At 55.2% G+C, this 17,065-nt stretch overlaps 3 protein-coding genes and 5 pseudogenes across 3 annotated transcripts, besides 12 other annotated features; all 8 read left to right on the top strand.

Moving 5' to 3' along the window:
• Positions 1-418: part of a sequence feature (areas not merged during assembly with more than two copies in the genome that could not be assigned to a particular haplotype) that runs on past the window's edge.
• Positions 419-712: a sequence feature (areas merged during assembly that could not be assigned to a particular haplotype. This can correspond to areas where the two haplotypes were merged or to regions with more than two copies in the genome that were merged during assembly.).
• Positions 485-1,387, top strand: Tc00.1047053510629.310 (mucin-associated surface protein (MASP), putative; the record flags this gene model as incomplete). Its single annotated transcript, XM_816231.1, has 1 exon — positions 485-1,387. One exon carries the CDS (start codon positions 485-487, stop codon positions 1,385-1,387), a length of 903 nt encoding a protein of 300 aa, XP_821324.1.
• Positions 713-830: a sequence feature (areas merged during assembly that could not be assigned to a particular haplotype. This can correspond to areas where the two haplotypes were merged or to regions with more than two copies in the genome that were merged during assembly.).
• Positions 773-947: a microsatellite.
• Positions 831-903: a sequence feature (haploid, non-Esmeraldo-like haplotype).
• Positions 904-17,065: part of a sequence feature (areas not merged during assembly with more than two copies in the genome that could not be assigned to a particular haplotype) that runs on past the window's edge.
• Positions 1,136-1,162: a microsatellite.
• Positions 1,617-1,668: a sequence feature (A-rich).
• Positions 2,471-2,493: a sequence feature (AT_rich).
• On the top strand, positions 3,598-4,215 carry Tc00.1047053510629.300 (uncharacterized protein; the record flags this gene model as incomplete). The annotated part of the gene is made up of 1 exon (XM_816230.1): positions 3,598-4,215. The coding sequence occupies one exon, from the start codon at positions 3,598-3,600 to the stop codon at positions 4,213-4,215; it is 618 nt and encodes a 205-aa protein (XP_821323.1).
• On the top strand, positions 4,926-6,140 carry Tc00.1047053510629.290 (annotated as a pseudogene).
• On the top strand, positions 6,847-7,236 carry Tc00.1047053510629.281 (annotated as a pseudogene).
• On the top strand, positions 8,791-10,638 carry Tc00.1047053510629.270 (annotated as a pseudogene).
• On the top strand, positions 10,919-11,857 carry Tc00.1047053510629.262 (uncharacterized protein; the record flags this gene model as incomplete). The annotated part of the gene is made up of 1 exon (XM_816239.1): positions 10,919-11,857. The coding sequence occupies one exon, from the start codon at positions 10,919-10,921 to the stop codon at positions 11,855-11,857; it is 939 nt and encodes a 312-aa protein (XP_821332.1).
• Tc00.1047053510629.254 lies at positions 12,504-13,073 on the top strand (annotated as a pseudogene).
• On the top strand, positions 13,597-14,667 carry Tc00.1047053510629.240 (annotated as a pseudogene).
• Positions 13,890-13,991: a microsatellite.
• Positions 14,172-14,239: a microsatellite.
• Positions 14,895-14,932: a sequence feature (AT_rich).

Below are 17,065 nucleotides of genomic sequence, written 5' to 3'. Positions count from 1 at the left end.
GGCGGTGACATGTGTGTGTCCACTGTGGTCCGATGTATAAAGTAAGAGCAATTATGATGATTGTGTTTTTTGCTTCCTTTGCTTTCGCTGCCCTGCTGTGTGCTCCGTTCTGTGCGCCACATCCGTCACGTTGGACGCATCCCAAACACACGCATACGCACGACACGCACACAACTGTTTGCGTGGACACACTGTTGAGGATAGAGGCGTGCGCGCTGGAGCCATACTGTGCAGCTCTTTTTTGTGTGTGTTTTTACTGTTTTACTTTATTGCTGCCTGTTCACTTTTGTTTTTCCTTGTTTTCTGTGCTTTTCTTTACTTGCAGCGCATTGTGTCTTTTTTCACTTTCATTGGTTCAATATTTCTCATGAAATGCGTGCTGCTGCTGCTGGTGTATTTTACTGTGCCGTGTCTTTTGTTGCTTTCACTCTGCGTTGACGTGTTGTTAGTTTGTGCTGAAGGCTACACGCAAGTGACAGGAGTGATGGCGATGATGATGACCGGCCGTGTGCTGCTGGTGTGTGCCCTCTGCGTGCTGTGGTGCGTTGCCGGCGGTGTTTATGCGAGGGACGTTGACACCAACGCACTGGGTGGCTGCATGGCGTCGGGAGTGTTGGGTGAGAATGGATCCCACATGCCTGACGGATGTAATAAAACGGCGATTACGGTGCCTTTGCGGTCAGTACTGCCCATTACTGCCGTCGAAGCCTCGGATGGAGGAAATGATGCTCTTGTAATGCAGAACAATTCGAATTCAAGTAAGACTTCCGACGCTGGTGCTTCTACTGCTGGTTCTTCTACTGGCTCTGCTGGTGGACCTGGTCCTGGTGGTGCTGGCGCTGCCGGGGCTCCTGGTGGTGGTTCTGCTGCTGGTGAAGGAGCCGGTTCTGCTGGTTCATCTGCTCCTGCTGCTTCTCCTTCTGCTGTTTCTCCTGCTGTTACTGCTGGTCCTCCTGGTGTTGATTCTTCAGCTGGCAGCAGTGGTGGTACGGCGGGATCCTCAGGCACTAATCCATCTAACACAACGGGAGAATCTTCAACAGGAAATCAGACGCCTGCTGCAGCAGCGGCCCACAACTCCTCGCTACCCGAAGGACCGGCAGGAACGACATCCGGTACTGAACACAAAGGACGGGAAGAAGAAGAGGAGGAAGAAGAAGAAAAGCAGCAGCAAAGTGATGAAACACAAGTCCAACAACAACAGCATGAACACCCCGCGGAAAGTGGCGAAGAATCCGCGAAAGATAAAAACGCCCTTCGTACAAATGCCACCGCAAATACAGGCGACAGTGACGGCAGCACCGCGGTCTCCCACGCCACCTCCCCTCTTTTGCCCCTTCTTCTTGTTGTTGCGTGTGCGGCTGCTGCTGCGGTGGTGGCCGCGTGAGAGTGAGGGAGAGAGAGCCGTGCACCGCCCGCACACACACTCTTCCTTCTCTCTCTGTGTGTGTGTCCCCTTGCATGGACTCTCGCCCTCACCTCACCCCACGAGGCACACACATAATGTGCCCATTGTATATATGCATGCACACCCATGCAGGCCCGTTGGTGCTCTCTTTCGCACGACACGCACCGCTGCCGTCCTGCCTGGCCGCATGGGCGGAGCATCGTAAATGTTTTTTTTTTTTTTTTTTCTTCTAAATTTAATTTTTTTAATTTTCTTTTTTTAATTTGCTTCCTCTATGAGCGTTTATCTATATTACTGACCCCTCATCTTTCTTTTTGCTTTTGGGGCAATCACTGTGGACGCTTTTTTCTTTTCTACTCTTCCCTCTTTAATTGTTTGTTGCTGCACTCTTCCTGTGAGGGGTGCCGTGTGTTTCCCGCCCAACTGCTCCACTCGCACACCCACCGACACGCTCATGGCGACGGCCCTGTGCGCCTCGCCTGCTGCACGCATGAGGAGGGGCCGTGACGTGTGGGCGTGCGACGAGGGCATGTGGGGCGGCGCACACATTTATTCCCTCTTGTTTTGTTTTCTATGCGGTCAGGGCTGGCAGACACCCGCAGCGCCACACACACAGCCACACCCTGCCGCCGTGTTTCTCTTTAAAGTAATTTTCTTTTGCTTTGCGTGTGCATTTCTTGCGCCGGCAGTCCCTTTGGTGTCGGCCTCGTGATCATTTCTTTTCCCCCCTGACGATTTTTTTTTTGCTGCGCTCACTCTCCCGATGGAGTGACGCGACTCCCGTAATGTCTGCGTGCTTCTCTCAGTCTCCACACACACGAGTGACTGTGCTCTGCGGGCCGCACTCGCGCGCCGATGAGAGGGCTGAGGGGAGCAGCAACACGCAGATGACCGCATGAAATATAAACGATGTGCGGACACGCGGAGGGTCAGACGGTTGAAAGACATTTAAATATCTTTTAATTTTCTTTTGCGGGCAAAATAAATGCAGACAGTTTGCTGTGGCCACACGGCAGCCAGGCGATTTTTAAAATTTTGTGTGGAACAGTAATGGACGATTTCTTTTTTTTATTTATAATTATTTTGTGTGATGGGGTTTATTTAAGACGAAGGGGAAAGTTTTTTTTTTTTTTTGGGTTTAAATAAATCTTGTGTGGATTGCCATTGCTTGGGCTGCAGTGCAGTCATGAGTTTGAGTGGTCTTCTTCTTGTTGTTTCCGCCATGCACCTCCGCTGTACATTTTTGTGCGTCTCTCCACATACTCTGGTCGCTGTTTTTTTTTTGTTTTGTTTTGTGTTTCTGCAGGCACACACAACCACACAACCACAAGATGCACATTGCAGTGGATATGAATGCTCCTTTTGCAGTGCATGCTGGCAGTTGCGTGTGGCGGCTGTTGTCTTCTTCCGTGGCCATGAGGAGAAGTGAGGGGGAGGGAGTGCGCAGCCCGAGTCTCCTTTTCCTGCGGGTGTGATGCACCGCGTGTGACTGCGCTGAGTTGGGCTCCGTGTCCCATTGAGGGCGGGATGGCTGGAAATTTTGTTGCCGCGTCGCTAATGGATGAGGGTTCGCTTCCGCATGTGGCTGGTGTGGTGGGTGCTCGCTCCGTGTGCGTTGTGTGGTGGCCGCGGGTTTTTGCTGTTTCCCTTTGGGTGTGGAGATGAGCTGGGGGAGATGGTGGTGGATGTGTTGTCCTCCTGCATGGTGGGTGGCTGCTGGCGTTGTGTGCCTTCCTTGCATGGATGCCGTCTCGTGGTGTGTGAACTGTGCGGCTGGGTCTGCTGCCCACTCCGCATGTTGTCTGCTCTCCCGCTGTATCCGCTGTGCTCCGTCCCTCTCTCTCTTGTTGCATTCTTTTTCTTCTGCCTCACCGATCAGCTGACTGACTCCAGCGACTCCACTACGCGTGACAATGACTGCGATGGTGACGATGGTGACGGTGCGGCGCCGTGTTGGTCCTTGCGCTCTTGTGCTGCTGCTGCTCGTCCGTGTGTGTGACGGCTGCTGGGAGTGCTGGAGATGTATCTGGTGATGCGGATGCGGTGGTTGTGCCGGTGGATGTGTCGTGTGCTCCGAGTGACGGCAGCCTGAGCTATTGCGTGTGTGTGTGTGGGCGTGGAAGAAGTGTTCTGCTGCCATTGCTGAGGCTGAGTATGAGAATTACACTTTCAGTGGCTTTGATGTGCGCATGCACAGCAGGAATGGTGAACTGGGTGCTGTGTGCCATGTGGCCAATGCGGTGCACACATGTAGCAACTGTGCCGCCAGCTGTGCAGCGGAAGAGGAAGGGGCCACCGTTGCATTCACGATGAATGTGACGACGCATAAATACGCCGGCCCTTATGAATTGTGGTGGCGTCAATTTTCCCCCGATGGAACCATCCATCCGCCTGCACGGAGCGACGATGCTGACCGGACGGGCATCTGTCGGTTGCCGCCACCCCGTGAAGGGAAGGACGACACAAAATCTGGTGGGACAACTGCGCCGCAAGTTAATGCTGAGCCGTCACGTCAACACGAGGATTGGCGACGGTCTGCGGCGGCTGACGGACCCAACACCGTCGATCGGAGTCCCGCATCCAACACGGCGACCAACACGTCCGAGACGAGACCTGAGTTTGCCAGCAATCCGAACGAAGTGATGGTCCCGAATGCATCCAAGAAGAGGCCTTCCTTTGCCAACGGTCCGAGAATATTAGTGGCGTCGAATGCATCCGGGATCATGTCTGTCACTTATGGCGGCAGGGAACACGTTGCTGCGGGTAACACGGACGAGGTGAGTGAGCGCAGCGCCACTGGACACTAAACTCCTTTCTTCAGAAAATGGCGTTGCAGGCAGTGGATTTTTTGGTGAGGGTGATGCGGGCGGATTGACTCAACGCAATGCCTCTGGACAAGTGAGCCTCAATTACGAGAATTCACCGCGCAGTTTTCCGTAAACGGTGTGAGTCTACACGACGACAGCTTTGCCCCGCTCAACGACGCGAAATTGACACTGCGAGAGTTAACTGTTGGCAGCACTGTGCGTGTGTGCGTGTATTGGGCGTTGCTGCTTCTTCTGGGATTGTGTGGAGTTGTGGCGGTATTGTGAGCCGAAGAGTGTGGCATTGCGACTCCTCACGAAGAACATGTGCCGCGTTCCCTGCTTGTTTTCTTTTATTATTTACATTTTACTGTTGGCTTTGTTGCCTCCCTGGAATGATAAGCATCCTTGCTGTTCCTTTATTTAATGGTCGGCTGCTGCACACTGTCATGGGTGACGTGTTTCTCCTCTTGTTTTGTTGTTTTTGCCCACACGCGGTGCCGGCCTCATTGCTGTGCGTCCCACGAACTGCACGAATGGAGGAGCGGACGAAAAGGCCGGATGCCGCAATGAAATGTGAATATTTTTTGTTTGGGCTGCTGCCGTTTGTGACTGTGGCGTGGCTGTTGTGTGACATGTCTCTCCTTTTGCTTTCACTCTGCTTTGACGGGGAGTTAGTTTGTGCTGAAGGCTACACGCAATTGACAGGAGTGATGGCTATGATGATGACTGGCCGTGTGCTGCTGGTGTGTGCCCTCTGCGTGCTGTGGTGGGGTGCTGTTTTTGGACACGCGATGGACGATTACTGCAGTGAGGGTGGAGGGAACGGTTTGAGGCACACGAGTAATGGTGGAGATGACGGCGTGTCTCTGAAGGCGGACTGCGGGCTGTTATCCACTCGAATGGCATTAATAAAGGCGGTTGAGGCTGCGGAAGCTGGAGAAGAAGGATTGAGTGATACAGCCCCGCCTCAGGATAAGTCGAAGGTATCATTACCTAATAATAAGCAGTCCAGTGGAGCGCCTGGTTCAAAAGGAGATGGTGTCGCAGGTGAACCAGAAGCGGCACCACTGGGGTCTGGAGGCTCAGGTACAGGAGGACAGGTTAGGAAATTAGAAGTGGTGGATACAAGTGGTGAAGAAGTAGCAGATACGATGGACCACAAGGACGGTAAGGCAACTGGGCCCCAACACCAAAGAGCTGATCAATTGTCTTCATCTTCATCTGGCAGCTCTGGCAATGAGGGTGTCAAGCGACCCTCTTCGAGAGCAAATTCCGAGAGTAATGAAGCCCTCGATGACACGCCGCAAGAGCAAAAAGATCTTCGCGATGAATCTGACAGTCGTGAAGGAGAGGCGGAAGAACTGGAGAAAAAAGAAGAAGACAACGGAAATAGAAATGATAAGGCGCTCACAGATATAAGTGAAAATCCGGCCAAACACACAGAAGTACAAACAACAACAACAGAACTGAATGGACAGTCCAGCGCTGAGGCTTTAGAGGACATGAAACAGCCAGAATAAGTCCAAAGCGAAAAAGACTCAAACAACAACTCACAAACAAAGAGCGTTGCCACCATCGCAGCCAATCAACAGAATGCACCACCTGCCGACCATGGAGAATCAGGACCACCATCACCCACGGCAAACGGTGATGCCGCCAATAATGAAGCCGACAATAGCACTGAAGAGGACATGCCAAACAGTGATCCAGCAGCCGATGCTGCAGGGACACGAGACGAAAAACAAAATGAAAATAAAGAAGCCAATCCGAAGGAAACGCCAGTCGAAGCCACAGCCACGAAAACTACAACGGCGACGAATGGCGACAGTGACGGCAGCACCGCGGTCTCCCACGCCACCTCCCCTCTTTTGCATCTTCTTCTTGTTGTTGCGTGTGCGGCTGCGGCTGCGGTGGTGGCCGCGTGAGAGTGAGTGAGAGAGAGCCGTGCACCGCCCGCACACACACTCTTCCTTCTCTCTCTGTGTGTGTGTGTCCCCTTGCATGGACTCTCGCCCTCACCTCACCCCACGAGGCACACACATAATGTGCCCATTGTATATATGCATGCACACCCATGCAGGCCCGTTGGTGCTCTCTTTTGCACGACACGCACCGCTGCCGTCCTGCCTGGCTGCATGGACGGAGCACCGTAACTGTTTCTGTTTTGTTTTTATTGCATTGAGTGGGCGACCTCTCTCTCTCTCCCTCTGTGTGTGTGTTTTGCTTTACGGGAGTAATGAGAGTGTGTGTGCGCTGGTCGTCCCACGCTTCGGCCTCTTTTTTTGTGCTGTTTTACTTGTTTTGTGGTTGAGTGAACCCACTGCAATTTCATTGATTGGTGGATCGCTTAAATTGCGGTTGGATGACTTTTCTCTTTTGTGTTTTTTGTTGTTTCTTCCCACGCAATCAGCCTATGTTGGTTTAGCAAGCCACGAAATATTTGCCTAACACCCACATCAATGGCTTACTTGCTCTACACCCCACAGTAGACTGAGACGCTGGTGCTGCTGCATGTGATGAAGTTTTTGGTGTGATTGCCAGCGGGTGCTTTGCTTTCACTTTGACGTACTCTTGATTCTTTGGCTATGTGATGCGTGCCGACGGCGCGAATTTGATCCAAGTTGTTGTGAGAGACGTGATCTTTTTGGAGCAGAGGGTGAGCTGCAGACATACACCGTCATCGGGAGGAATTTGTGGGCGACCATCCGCATCAACGTATCCACAAGGGACATGGATGATACCGGGAAATATTGTATTTCAGAGCGGTATTACACAATGAATTTGTTGACTGAAAATTGCCACTGTGAGGATGACGTCCTGTTCTCTGCACACGGGGACGTTCTCGAGGATGAAGTTGTCCCTGCTGCTGTCAAACTGCATGCGGATCGTCTGCTCGTGCAGCCACTGGAGGGTCCGTTGATTGTGCCGTCACTCGCCACGGGCAGCGTTTGCAGTCGGTTCACTGTGCCTGCTGAGCATCCTTCCACTGGTGTTGCCAATTCTGACATGGCGCAGTGCGTGGCAGGGCGCTGTTGGTGGTAGTGCACTCGACGAATGCCGCGATGGCAGCGAGGGAGCACCACGACTGCGACGACATTGATGGCATGGAACTGCAGGATGACGATGGGGACGGGAGGACGCTGGAGTCGCACTGGTGGCGGTGCCACGCGAAGGATGAGTGGATGTCACCGATTGGGGGGCGCCGGCTGCTGCACGGAGCTGTTGCTGGCTGCATCGGCTGAACTGGGCTGCATGAGGGTGAACTGATAGATGGCGGAGCCGATGCGTTGCGGCAGGAATTCGGGCTGCTGCAGAGGAATTGATCCGCACTGAACATGAGTGAATATTCCCAAATGTTCCTTGAAGTGGGTGTTTCCGTCAAAAACTGCGCGTCGGATCGGTATTCCAGTGGTTGCCGTGCAGACGGATTATCCATGAAAGGTCAGCAAAACGCCCGATGGACAGTTGCCCCATCACTGATCCCGCACTGGATGTGAGGGATGCTGCTGCTGTTATTTGGAGGGGAGAATATTTGTCTGCGGTGCCTGGGGACAAGCCCTCTTCGTGGTGTCTGGACACGCTTCCCACCAACACAACAGATGCGAGGGACCCGGAGGAGACACATCTCGGTGCTGCCATGCATGCGGCATTGAGGTGCCTCGGCATGCGGGTGCGTCTGAGAGTGACTGAAAAGAGCGGCGTTTGTTGGGTTCCACGCACGGACGGGGCGACGATTGCGTGAGCCACTCGACCGTACGATGAGGGAAACGTCATTTGCCGTGATCACGCGGAGGTGTGCACGATATCCGCCACCAGCGGCAGCCTACTTCCAGTGGTTCCGTGGGACGGCGAGGAGAGAGGGTGTGGAGCAGGACGGTTTCACCGGCATCTACTGAACAAGCTTTGCTACGGGCATCCGTCCCCGTTACGGAGAGCATTGAGACCGGTCGCGGCACACCACCAAAGGATGTCGACACGGCTGTTCCCCAGAAGCATCCGTTGACAGAGGAGAAGTGGATCCGGCCAGGATGCTCCGACAGACCGCGAGAATCTTCTCTCGGCGGCAAGGATCGAAGCAGCGAGACGGACGGCGAGCAGGCCCGTCCCCGACTCCCGGTGATGACACTGCTGCTGCTGCTTGTCCCTGTCCGCTGCTTCTTCTGTTTGCCTCTGCCGCCGCCGTGGCAACACTCTATCGATTTGCGGTGTGGTCGGCGTTGCGCTGCGAGGCGACTGCGCTTCCTCCTGCGCGGCCTGCACCCAGAACTGGAAGCCCAATAGAAAAACATCCATTTCAATGGATGTCGTTCTCCATATGCATGTGCTGTGCCCACTCCGTCTGACATTGTGTTTGAAATTGGTGTTACTTCCGATGAGCACTGCTCTTCTTTTGTTGGTTGCCGATGTGGGGCCACCGTATGGTCGTATGGCATTGCTTGTGTGCTTGTTAGATTTTCTGAGACGCACATACACACAGAACGATGCGAGTCAAATGTGCGCACACAAGGCACACACACGCATATCCAAGCACATTGTCTGTGTGACTTCTACTTGACATGGTATGCGGGGCGGGTTGGTGCGAGCAAGGCCGACGGAAGCGGGCAGCTGTGTGAGCCCAGCAATGGCGTTTGAGGTTGTGTGCGGGATTATATATTCCATCACATGCTTGACGTCGTTCATGGACTGTCCAAAGTTTTTTACTGCGATGCCCATGCTGCGGCTGTGCTAAACTGCTCACTGCGTCCCCATGACCTCATAGAGCACGGCGTGACGCTGCTCGAGGACCTCATGACGCCGCGGCAGCCGATTATGAGTAGTTCTGCGCGCTACTTTTTTGTCGTGGAGGATGCGTCTGTGAGCCGCGTGGTTGAGGATTGGATGGCAAAGGTTCCTTACAGGGATGCACACATCTTTGCGCCGGGGTGCACCCCGCATCGCAGTCCTCAGCAACTCCCGCGGTCTCGGATAGCGCCGAGGGTGATGCGATTCAAGGACATTATGTTAGACTTCGCCGCCCCTGAGGTGCTGGTGTTCCACCTCAGCATGCAGAATGGGTTCCCTCAGCTGCTGTCGCCTCCGAATTGATGGTCCGTTGTGGAAGTTGCGGCGTCACGTCCTGTGGCGGCTATTCACGTCATGAACAATAGTGTGCCTGTCATTCGCCACCAAAACAGAGGCAACATCTGCCATGGACTTGCCAGAACCTTTTTTGAGGGCTTGCCAGGCTCTGCTACGACGAGCCGGATTTCACTTGGGGGCGCCGACAGCTGCGGCAACCCGGTGCGGATCATCGTTGATTGGGGCTGTGTCACGGTGACGCCGCTGATGCACCAACGCACATGCCAGTGTCTGCTTGATGATCTGATGCCGCTGGGGAATAACTTGTTTGAGCAGACCTGTAGGAATCGTCTGGGTGTGGACTCGAAGCGGCAGTAATTGGTGGATGAAGAAGATGTATACTGGTGCTCGTACCGTCATTGTTTTGTTGCGCAGTGCGTGGAGGAGCTTTCGGCGGCGCTGAAAAAACTCCACGCGTATCACCCGGGATTGGTGCAGGACGTGGAGCCGAAGACCAATCTTGCGGAGTTGGGCAGTGCGGTGCGGTCTCCGCCGGAGTTTCGGGAGAGGCAAACCAGACTGTCGCTGCACATCGACATTTGCGCGAGGCTTGTGGCACAGTACCGGGAGAAGCGACTGGCGGAGGTGCGGGAGGTGGAACAAGACATCGCCGTTGGACACAAACCCCTCAGGAAAAACCTGGATGGTGTGCGGCGCCTGACGAGGGATACTGCGATGCTCCGGCCAGTGCGTCTGCGTCTTCTCCTGTTGCTTGTGACTGCGAGCAACACCGACGAGTTGACGGAGGCCAAGAAGCAGCAGCTGATCCGAGACGGTGGACTGACGCCCGACGCTCATTTGTTTGCGAACTTTGAGCATGTGGCGAGGAGGGCCGGGAGCGTGCAACGATACAGCACGGCGTCGGCGCAGGGCGGACGGAGCACGAGTGCCTCTGCGAGCAACGCCGCGACGGACGAGGATCCGCTTCTGAAACAGGCCTGTATGATGATGGAGACGGGCAGGAATAGGACGCTGCGGGTCGGGCTTTCGTTGGCATCGGTGCAGCGCGATCGTGCGATGGGGCCAAATGGCGCGAGTGGTGGCCAAAACAGTGGAGAAGCATGAAAAAACCGCCGGGCCATTTCAAGGGTGTGGTGGCAAATGGGAGAATCATCCTGATCTGGGTGGCGGTGGTGGGACGATTGCCCTCACAACTCCTCAGCGCATAGTGCTGCTTGTTTTGGGTGGTGTGGCCTGCAGCGAGAGGCGCTCGGTCCATGAGGTATCCAAAAGGTACGGCCGTGAGGTGTTCATTGGGGAGCCTCGCTGCCGCGTCCTGAGGTGTGTGTGTGCAGGGACTTGGCATCCTACGGCACTGTGACTCACTGGCGAGACACGCACAGGAACGCATCGAGGGCCAAATAATGGAACAGAAGCAACCACACACGATTGCGGGTGTCTGTGGAAATTGTGTGCGCTTCTTCCTGCATTCAGTTCCTTTTCAAGAAGCGTTTCATACGATGTGCGTATGTGTGATTCAACGGCTGCGCTGCTTGCCTTTACCTTTGTTTTCTTGCGTGTGCGTTTGCGGGCCATTTCTTTGCTACGATGAATGCGGTTAAAAAAGGAAGGACATTTGTAGAGCATGCACCCACTGCTTCAGTGTTCATCCACTGATGCTGAATTTTTTCGCCGGGGCATTTGTGCACGCTTTTCCCTCCAACGTTTATTTCTTTTTTGCAGAGGAGGCAACGGGTGGGCATTCGTGAGTGCTGCGGCGGGCTGTTGTTTCCTTCGCGGGGACGCACGCAACGGCGGCAGCTCCATGAATTTGTGCACAGAAGGAATGGAACTTTCTCCGGATTCTCACCGCAGGCGCATGCCGTGGACGGCCGCAAAGGAGTGTGTGCCCGGTGTTGTTCATAGCTCCAAGGAAAAGATGGTGTTGGATGGTGCACGACGAGTGGATGTGGAATGTGTTGACCGTGCATCGCAGGTGTATCCGCTGGAGGCATTGCGGGCGTTCGTGGCCACATGCGAGTACAACACATTTGGAGGAAAGAACATTTTAAATTGGTCTCGCAGTTGGAATCCAATGTACTCAGGCAATGAGTTTACTGCGAGGAGTGGCCGCAGGGGACGCACGACGAGGACGCCACCAGCACCGCCATTCATTTCCGTCGCCGCGAGACCACAACGCAGCCCGCGCCAATACGCCTTGCGGATTTTCCGGGGTGACACGAACTGTTCTGTTTGGCGCCACTGTTCCCCATTCCCGAGAGTCGGTGCAGACGTCCCTGTCGATGCAATTTCCTGTTGCTTGCGGGCACACCCATTGATTGATGCGGCCGACACCCCAGCCCATTGCTGGTGCTTTTGGCATGACTGCCGCACCGCCCCCAGCAGCTGGTGGAATGGGACTGGGGACGAGAACACGGCAGAACAATTTCAGTCAGATGGTGCTGGCAGCCCTGTCAGCGTCTCGCCTAACGCAGCGGCGAGCACAGAAATCGACAGGACAGGAGAGGAATCAAATGACTGCCAGGGAAACAATTGCCTTTTAACATCACTCCTAGTCAAATAGCCGGAAGTATTCACGACAACATCATTCACCAACAATGAAAAAGGAACAACGACCACCGCCGACAGCGACAGCCCCACCACGGTCTTCCACACCACCTCCCATCCTTTGCGTCTTATTGTCTCGTATGCCTGCTGCTGCAGTGGTGGTGGCGGTGACTGCATGAAGTGGTGTGCGCTGAATATGAACGAAGGCCAAAGAAAAATGAATTGTTTTTGTGGTGAATATTGGCATCACTTCCCGTGGACCAACAATCCACGTGGTGTGCAGGGATCTCCTCCTTTTTACCGTTACTTTGCTTTTGTGTTGCTGTGTGCGCTGCACCTATTCTCGTGTGTGTGCGCACCCTCCGTGAGGGGTGCCGACGCGACGGACCGCTCTCGCCGTATGTGCGTGCGGTGGAGCCTTGTGTGCCGCTCCTGTTTGCTTCTCCCTCCTCCATCTGTGTGTTGTTGTTGCGGCAGGAGTGTGTGTGTGCCTGCTGCCGTGGATTGGAGTGTGTGGCGTACGGTGCATGCCTGGCTGCCGCCCTCTCCTCATGTGGTGTGCCCTCTGTGTGTGTCTGCCGCACCTCTCGTCTCCCTGCTGCTCTCCATGCCCCTCACTGTGCAGATCAGCTCCACACCACTGAACGACCACACTCACGGTGATGACGTGCCGTCTGCTGTGCGCCCTGTTGGTGCTCGCCCTGTGCTGCTGTCCGTCCGTGTGCGCGACAGAGGGTAGCGATAAACCAGCTCAATCCGTTCAGAATTCCGATCCACCACCGGGAATAAGTGGGACGGACGGCAGGCAGAAGGTAAAAACGAGGGCCCAGGTCCAGGGGTCGTTACACCAACGGATCAAGACAATAGCAAAGTAGAAGAAAAAACGGTTCCGAAAGCCAATGAGAATGCCAACAGTCAAGATGCACCAGTTGCGTCTGTTGAGTCAGCGAAAACAAGTGCTGCGGATAAGTCCGCAACGATTTCAAAAGTTGATTCCACAGTGCAAAAAACGACGACTACGACAAACGCACCAACTGCAAGTAGGACTACCACAACAACCACCGCGCCAGAGGCACCAAGTAATACGGCGATGAATACAGAGGCGGCAACCACGACCACCACCGCACCGTCACGTCTTCGCGAAATGGACGGCAGCCTCAGCAGCTCTGCGTGAGTGTGTGCCCCGCTGCTGCTCGCCGCATCCGCGCTGGCGTACACCGCTCTGGGCTGAAGAGGTGTGTGTGCGGGCTGTGCGTGCCAGCACTCAGCCACGGGGAAATGTGTGCGTCCACTGTGGTCCGATGTATAAAGTAAGAGCAATTATGATGATTGTGTTTTTGCTTTCTTTGCTTCCGCTGCTCTGTTGTGTGCTCCGTGCTGTGCGCCACATCCGTCACGTTGAACGCATCCCAAACATACGCATACGCACGACACACACACAACTGTTTGCGTGGACACACTGTTGAGGATAGAGGCGTGCGCGCTGGAGCCATACTGTGCAGCTCTTTTTTGTGTGTGTTTTTACTGTTTTACTTTATTGCTGCCTGTTCACTTTTGTTTTTCCCTGTTTTCTGTGCTTTTCTTTACTTGCAGCGCATTGTGTCTTTTTTCACTTTCATTGGTTCAATATTTCTCATGAAATGCGTGCTGCTACTGCTGCTGCTGTTTTTTACTGTGTCGTGTCTTTTGTTGCTTTCACTCTGCGTTGACGTGTTGTTAGTTTGTGTTGAAGGCTACACGGAAGTGACAGGAGTGATGGCTATGACGATGACCGGCCGTGTGCTGCTGGTGTGTGCCCTCTGCGTGCTGTGGTGCGGTGCCGGCGGTGTTTATGCGAGGGACGTTGACACCAACGCACTGGGTGGCTGCATGGCGTCGGGAGTGTTGGGTGAGAATGGATCCCACATGCCTGACGGATGTAATAAAACTGCGATTACGGTGCCTTTGCGGTCGGTACTGCCCATTACTGCCGTTGAAGCAGCAAATGAGGAAGTAAATAATACTTCTCAGCATGCAAATAATTCAGGTTCAGATACAAATACAGGTTCTGGTGGTGGTGGGGGCGGTTCTGCTGTTGTTACTGGCTCTGACTCTGCTGGTGATACTTCTGGCGGTGGTGCTGGTGGAGGCGGAGGAGGCAGTTCTGGTGGAACTTCTGCTGGAGGTCAAGGCACCGGCAGCGTTCCTCCTGCTGCTGCTCCTACTGGAGGTCCAGGGGCTTCTGTTGGTGCAGGAGGTTCTGGCGCTGGAGGCGGTTCTGTTTCTGGAGGAAGCATTGGGACTTCTACTGACGATCATGTCACCGGTGGCGTTTCTTCTGGTCCATCAGATGCTCCTGATCCTCCTCCTGGTACTTCTGCTCCTGGTCATCCTCCCGCTCCTGCTGCTGCTGGTGCTGATTCTTCAGCTAGCAGCAGTGGTGGTACAGCGGGGTTCCCAGGCACTAATCCATCTAACACAACAGGAGAATATCCAACAGGAAATCAGACGCCTGCAGCAGCAGCGGCTCACAACTCCTCGCTACCCGAAGGACCGGCAGGAACGACATCCGGTACTGAACACAAAGGACAGGAAGAAGAAGAAGAATAAGATCATGAAAAGCAGCAGCAAAGTGATGAAGCACAAGTCCAACAACAACAACAGCATGAACACCCCGCGGAAAATGGCGAAGAATCCGCGAAAGATAAAAACGCCCTTCGTACAAATGCCACCGCAAATACAGGCGACAGTGACGGCAGCACCGCGGTCTCCCACGCCACCTCCCCCCTTTTGCTTCTTCTTCTTGTTGTTGCGTGTGCGGCTGCTGCTGCGGTGGTGGCCGCGTGAGAGAGAGAGAGAGAGCCGTGCACCGCCCGCACACACACTCGTCCTTCTCTCTCTGTGTGTGTGTCCCCTTGCATGGACTCTCGCCCTCACCTCACCCCACGAGGCACACACATAATGTGCCCATTGTATATATGCATGCACACCCATGCAGGCCCGTTGGTGCTCTCTTTTGCACGACACGCACCGCTGCCGTCCTGCCTGGCCGCATGGGCGGAGCATCGTAAATGTTTTTTTGTTTTTTTTCTAAATTTAATTTTTTTAATTTGCTTTTTTTAATTTGCTTCTTCTATGAGCGTTTATATATTTTACTAAACCATTCTTTTTCTTTTTGCTTTTGGGGCAATCACTGTGGACGCTTTTTTCTTTTCTACTCTTCCCTCTTTAATTGTTTGTTGCTGCACTCTTCCTGCGAGGGGTGCCGTGTGTTCCCGCCCAACTGCTCCACTCGCACACCCACCGACACGCTCATGGCGACGGCCCTGTGCGCCTCGCCTGCCGCACGCATTAGGAGGGGCCGCGACGAACGGCGCGCCGAGGGAGCCGTGATGTGTGGGCGTGCGACGAGGGCCTGTGGGCGGAGCACACATTTCTTCCCTCTTGTTTTGTTTTCTTTGCGGTCAGGGCTGGCAGACACCCGCAGCGCCACACACACAGCCACACCCTGCTGCCGTGTTTTTCTTTTCTTTTCTCTGGTTGGGCGTGTGCTGCCACCGTGCGTGATTATGGGGGTTGTGCCGTACCGCATGTATCGCTGCCATCCAGCTGTGCCTCTTGCTGTGCTGATGTGCCTCCCTGCGCTCATCTTTTCTTCTGCTCCTCCAGCACACATAAGTATTTGCACAGTGCACTGCAGGAATGCTCTTTCTATTTTGCTGGAGGCCGGCTGACGCGGCTGCACGATGCCCGCCATGCGTGAAGGCATTGACTGCTCTTGGGTCATTCTTTTCTTCTCTTTGGTTTCGCACTGCCGGGTGCGTGCTTTGCTCGGTGTGTGCTGGTGCGTGACGGACGGTGCCACGATGGCCTCCTCTGGCGATAACAGTCGCTGTGCTCTCGACACACATCCACACACTCTTCCCTGTCTCTCTGTGGGAGTGATTGCGGCAGGGCATTGCTGCGAGCGTGACGGGGCCACGGCGGCGTCACCCCTCGAGAAGGTCCCACGCTCTGTTGGTTGTGGAGCGGCGAGGCGGTTTACCTGCGGCTCAACTGACAGAAGCGCACAGTCGTTTCATTGCAGTCACTCCATCGGCATCAACCGCTGCGGTGGTGTCCGCAAGAGCCGCAGCCCCGATGAGGATGGCCCCGTAGTTGTCTGGCAACTCGGAACTTCCAGCCCTTCGCCCTCCAGGATTGCCCTTGCTGCTCGACTGGCGCAGCACCGGACTGACACCGCTTTTCTGCAGGAGTGCAGGCAGCAGGGCGCCCCAGCGACGCGGCGCGTTGGCTGCGGTGACTTCCAACAGACCTGCAGTGGGCGTGCCGGTGGCGTGGCCCTCTTGGTGCGCCACACCTTGCTGTGCGAGTGCCTGCCGCTCGTGGCACCAACTGCCTGGAGACGACTGCCTTCCGCGTGTGCCCACCGGCCAGCCCCAGCATGTACGTGGTGAACCTCTGCGGCCTTTTTCTGGAAATCGCTCACGCTGCCCAGTTTGCGGGCACCATTTGTCGTCTTGGTCCTGCAGCGCCTATTGCGGGCTACCTGAATTCGCACCATGAGCTGCGGGACGGTCGCTCACGATCAACGACGGCAGGAGAGAACCTCGCCGCCACCTCAAGCGGCATGGGGTGTGAGCTGTCCGACGACCCGGCACAGCCAGCGCGGATCAGCGGCCGCAGCGTCTCGTTTCCCGACGTGACTGCGCAACGCGTACTGCGTGTCTCCCACTGGACATCCACCCCTTTGCATGGACTCGGACTACCATCTGCCATCCCACACTGCGGGGACGGAGGACGGCCTCCCGCGACCGGCAGGCATGCTGCCGCGACGGAAACATGCCGTCGTTGTTCTGCGTGAAGCCGACTGGAATGCTTCCACCTCGGTGTGTGCAACGCCTCTTGCCACTGTGACCACATGGTTGGATATGCACCGTGCGAGCGGCAAGGCGCACCATCCCGCGCGGCAGCCGTGACAGCCACTGATGAACCTGGACGGTCAGAGTGGAGCAGGCCGAGTGTGTTGCAGCGGCAGCATGGGACGCGCACACAGCCTCACCGGGAGGCAGCCTGCCTCCAGCTGAAGATGTCCGCAAACGGGAGTACCGCAATCATGCCCTCTGCCGTAACTTCTCCATGCTGCTTGTGGTCCGTGCGAAGGAGCTTGGTGCCCTCTCGAGCCCAGGCCCGTGATGCCGCAAGGCATGGAGGCACCGCGTCCCTGCCCTCTGGGATCGGCCGT

This window comes from Trypanosoma cruzi, genomic scaffold (genome assembly GCF_000209065.1).
Source record: "Trypanosoma cruzi strain CL Brener 1047053516801 genomic scaffold, whole genome shotgun sequence".
NCBI classification, from domain to species: Eukaryota; Euglenozoa; class Kinetoplastea; order Trypanosomatida; family Trypanosomatidae; genus Trypanosoma; species Trypanosoma cruzi.
This window is presented reverse-complemented; position numbering and strand designations above follow the sequence as displayed.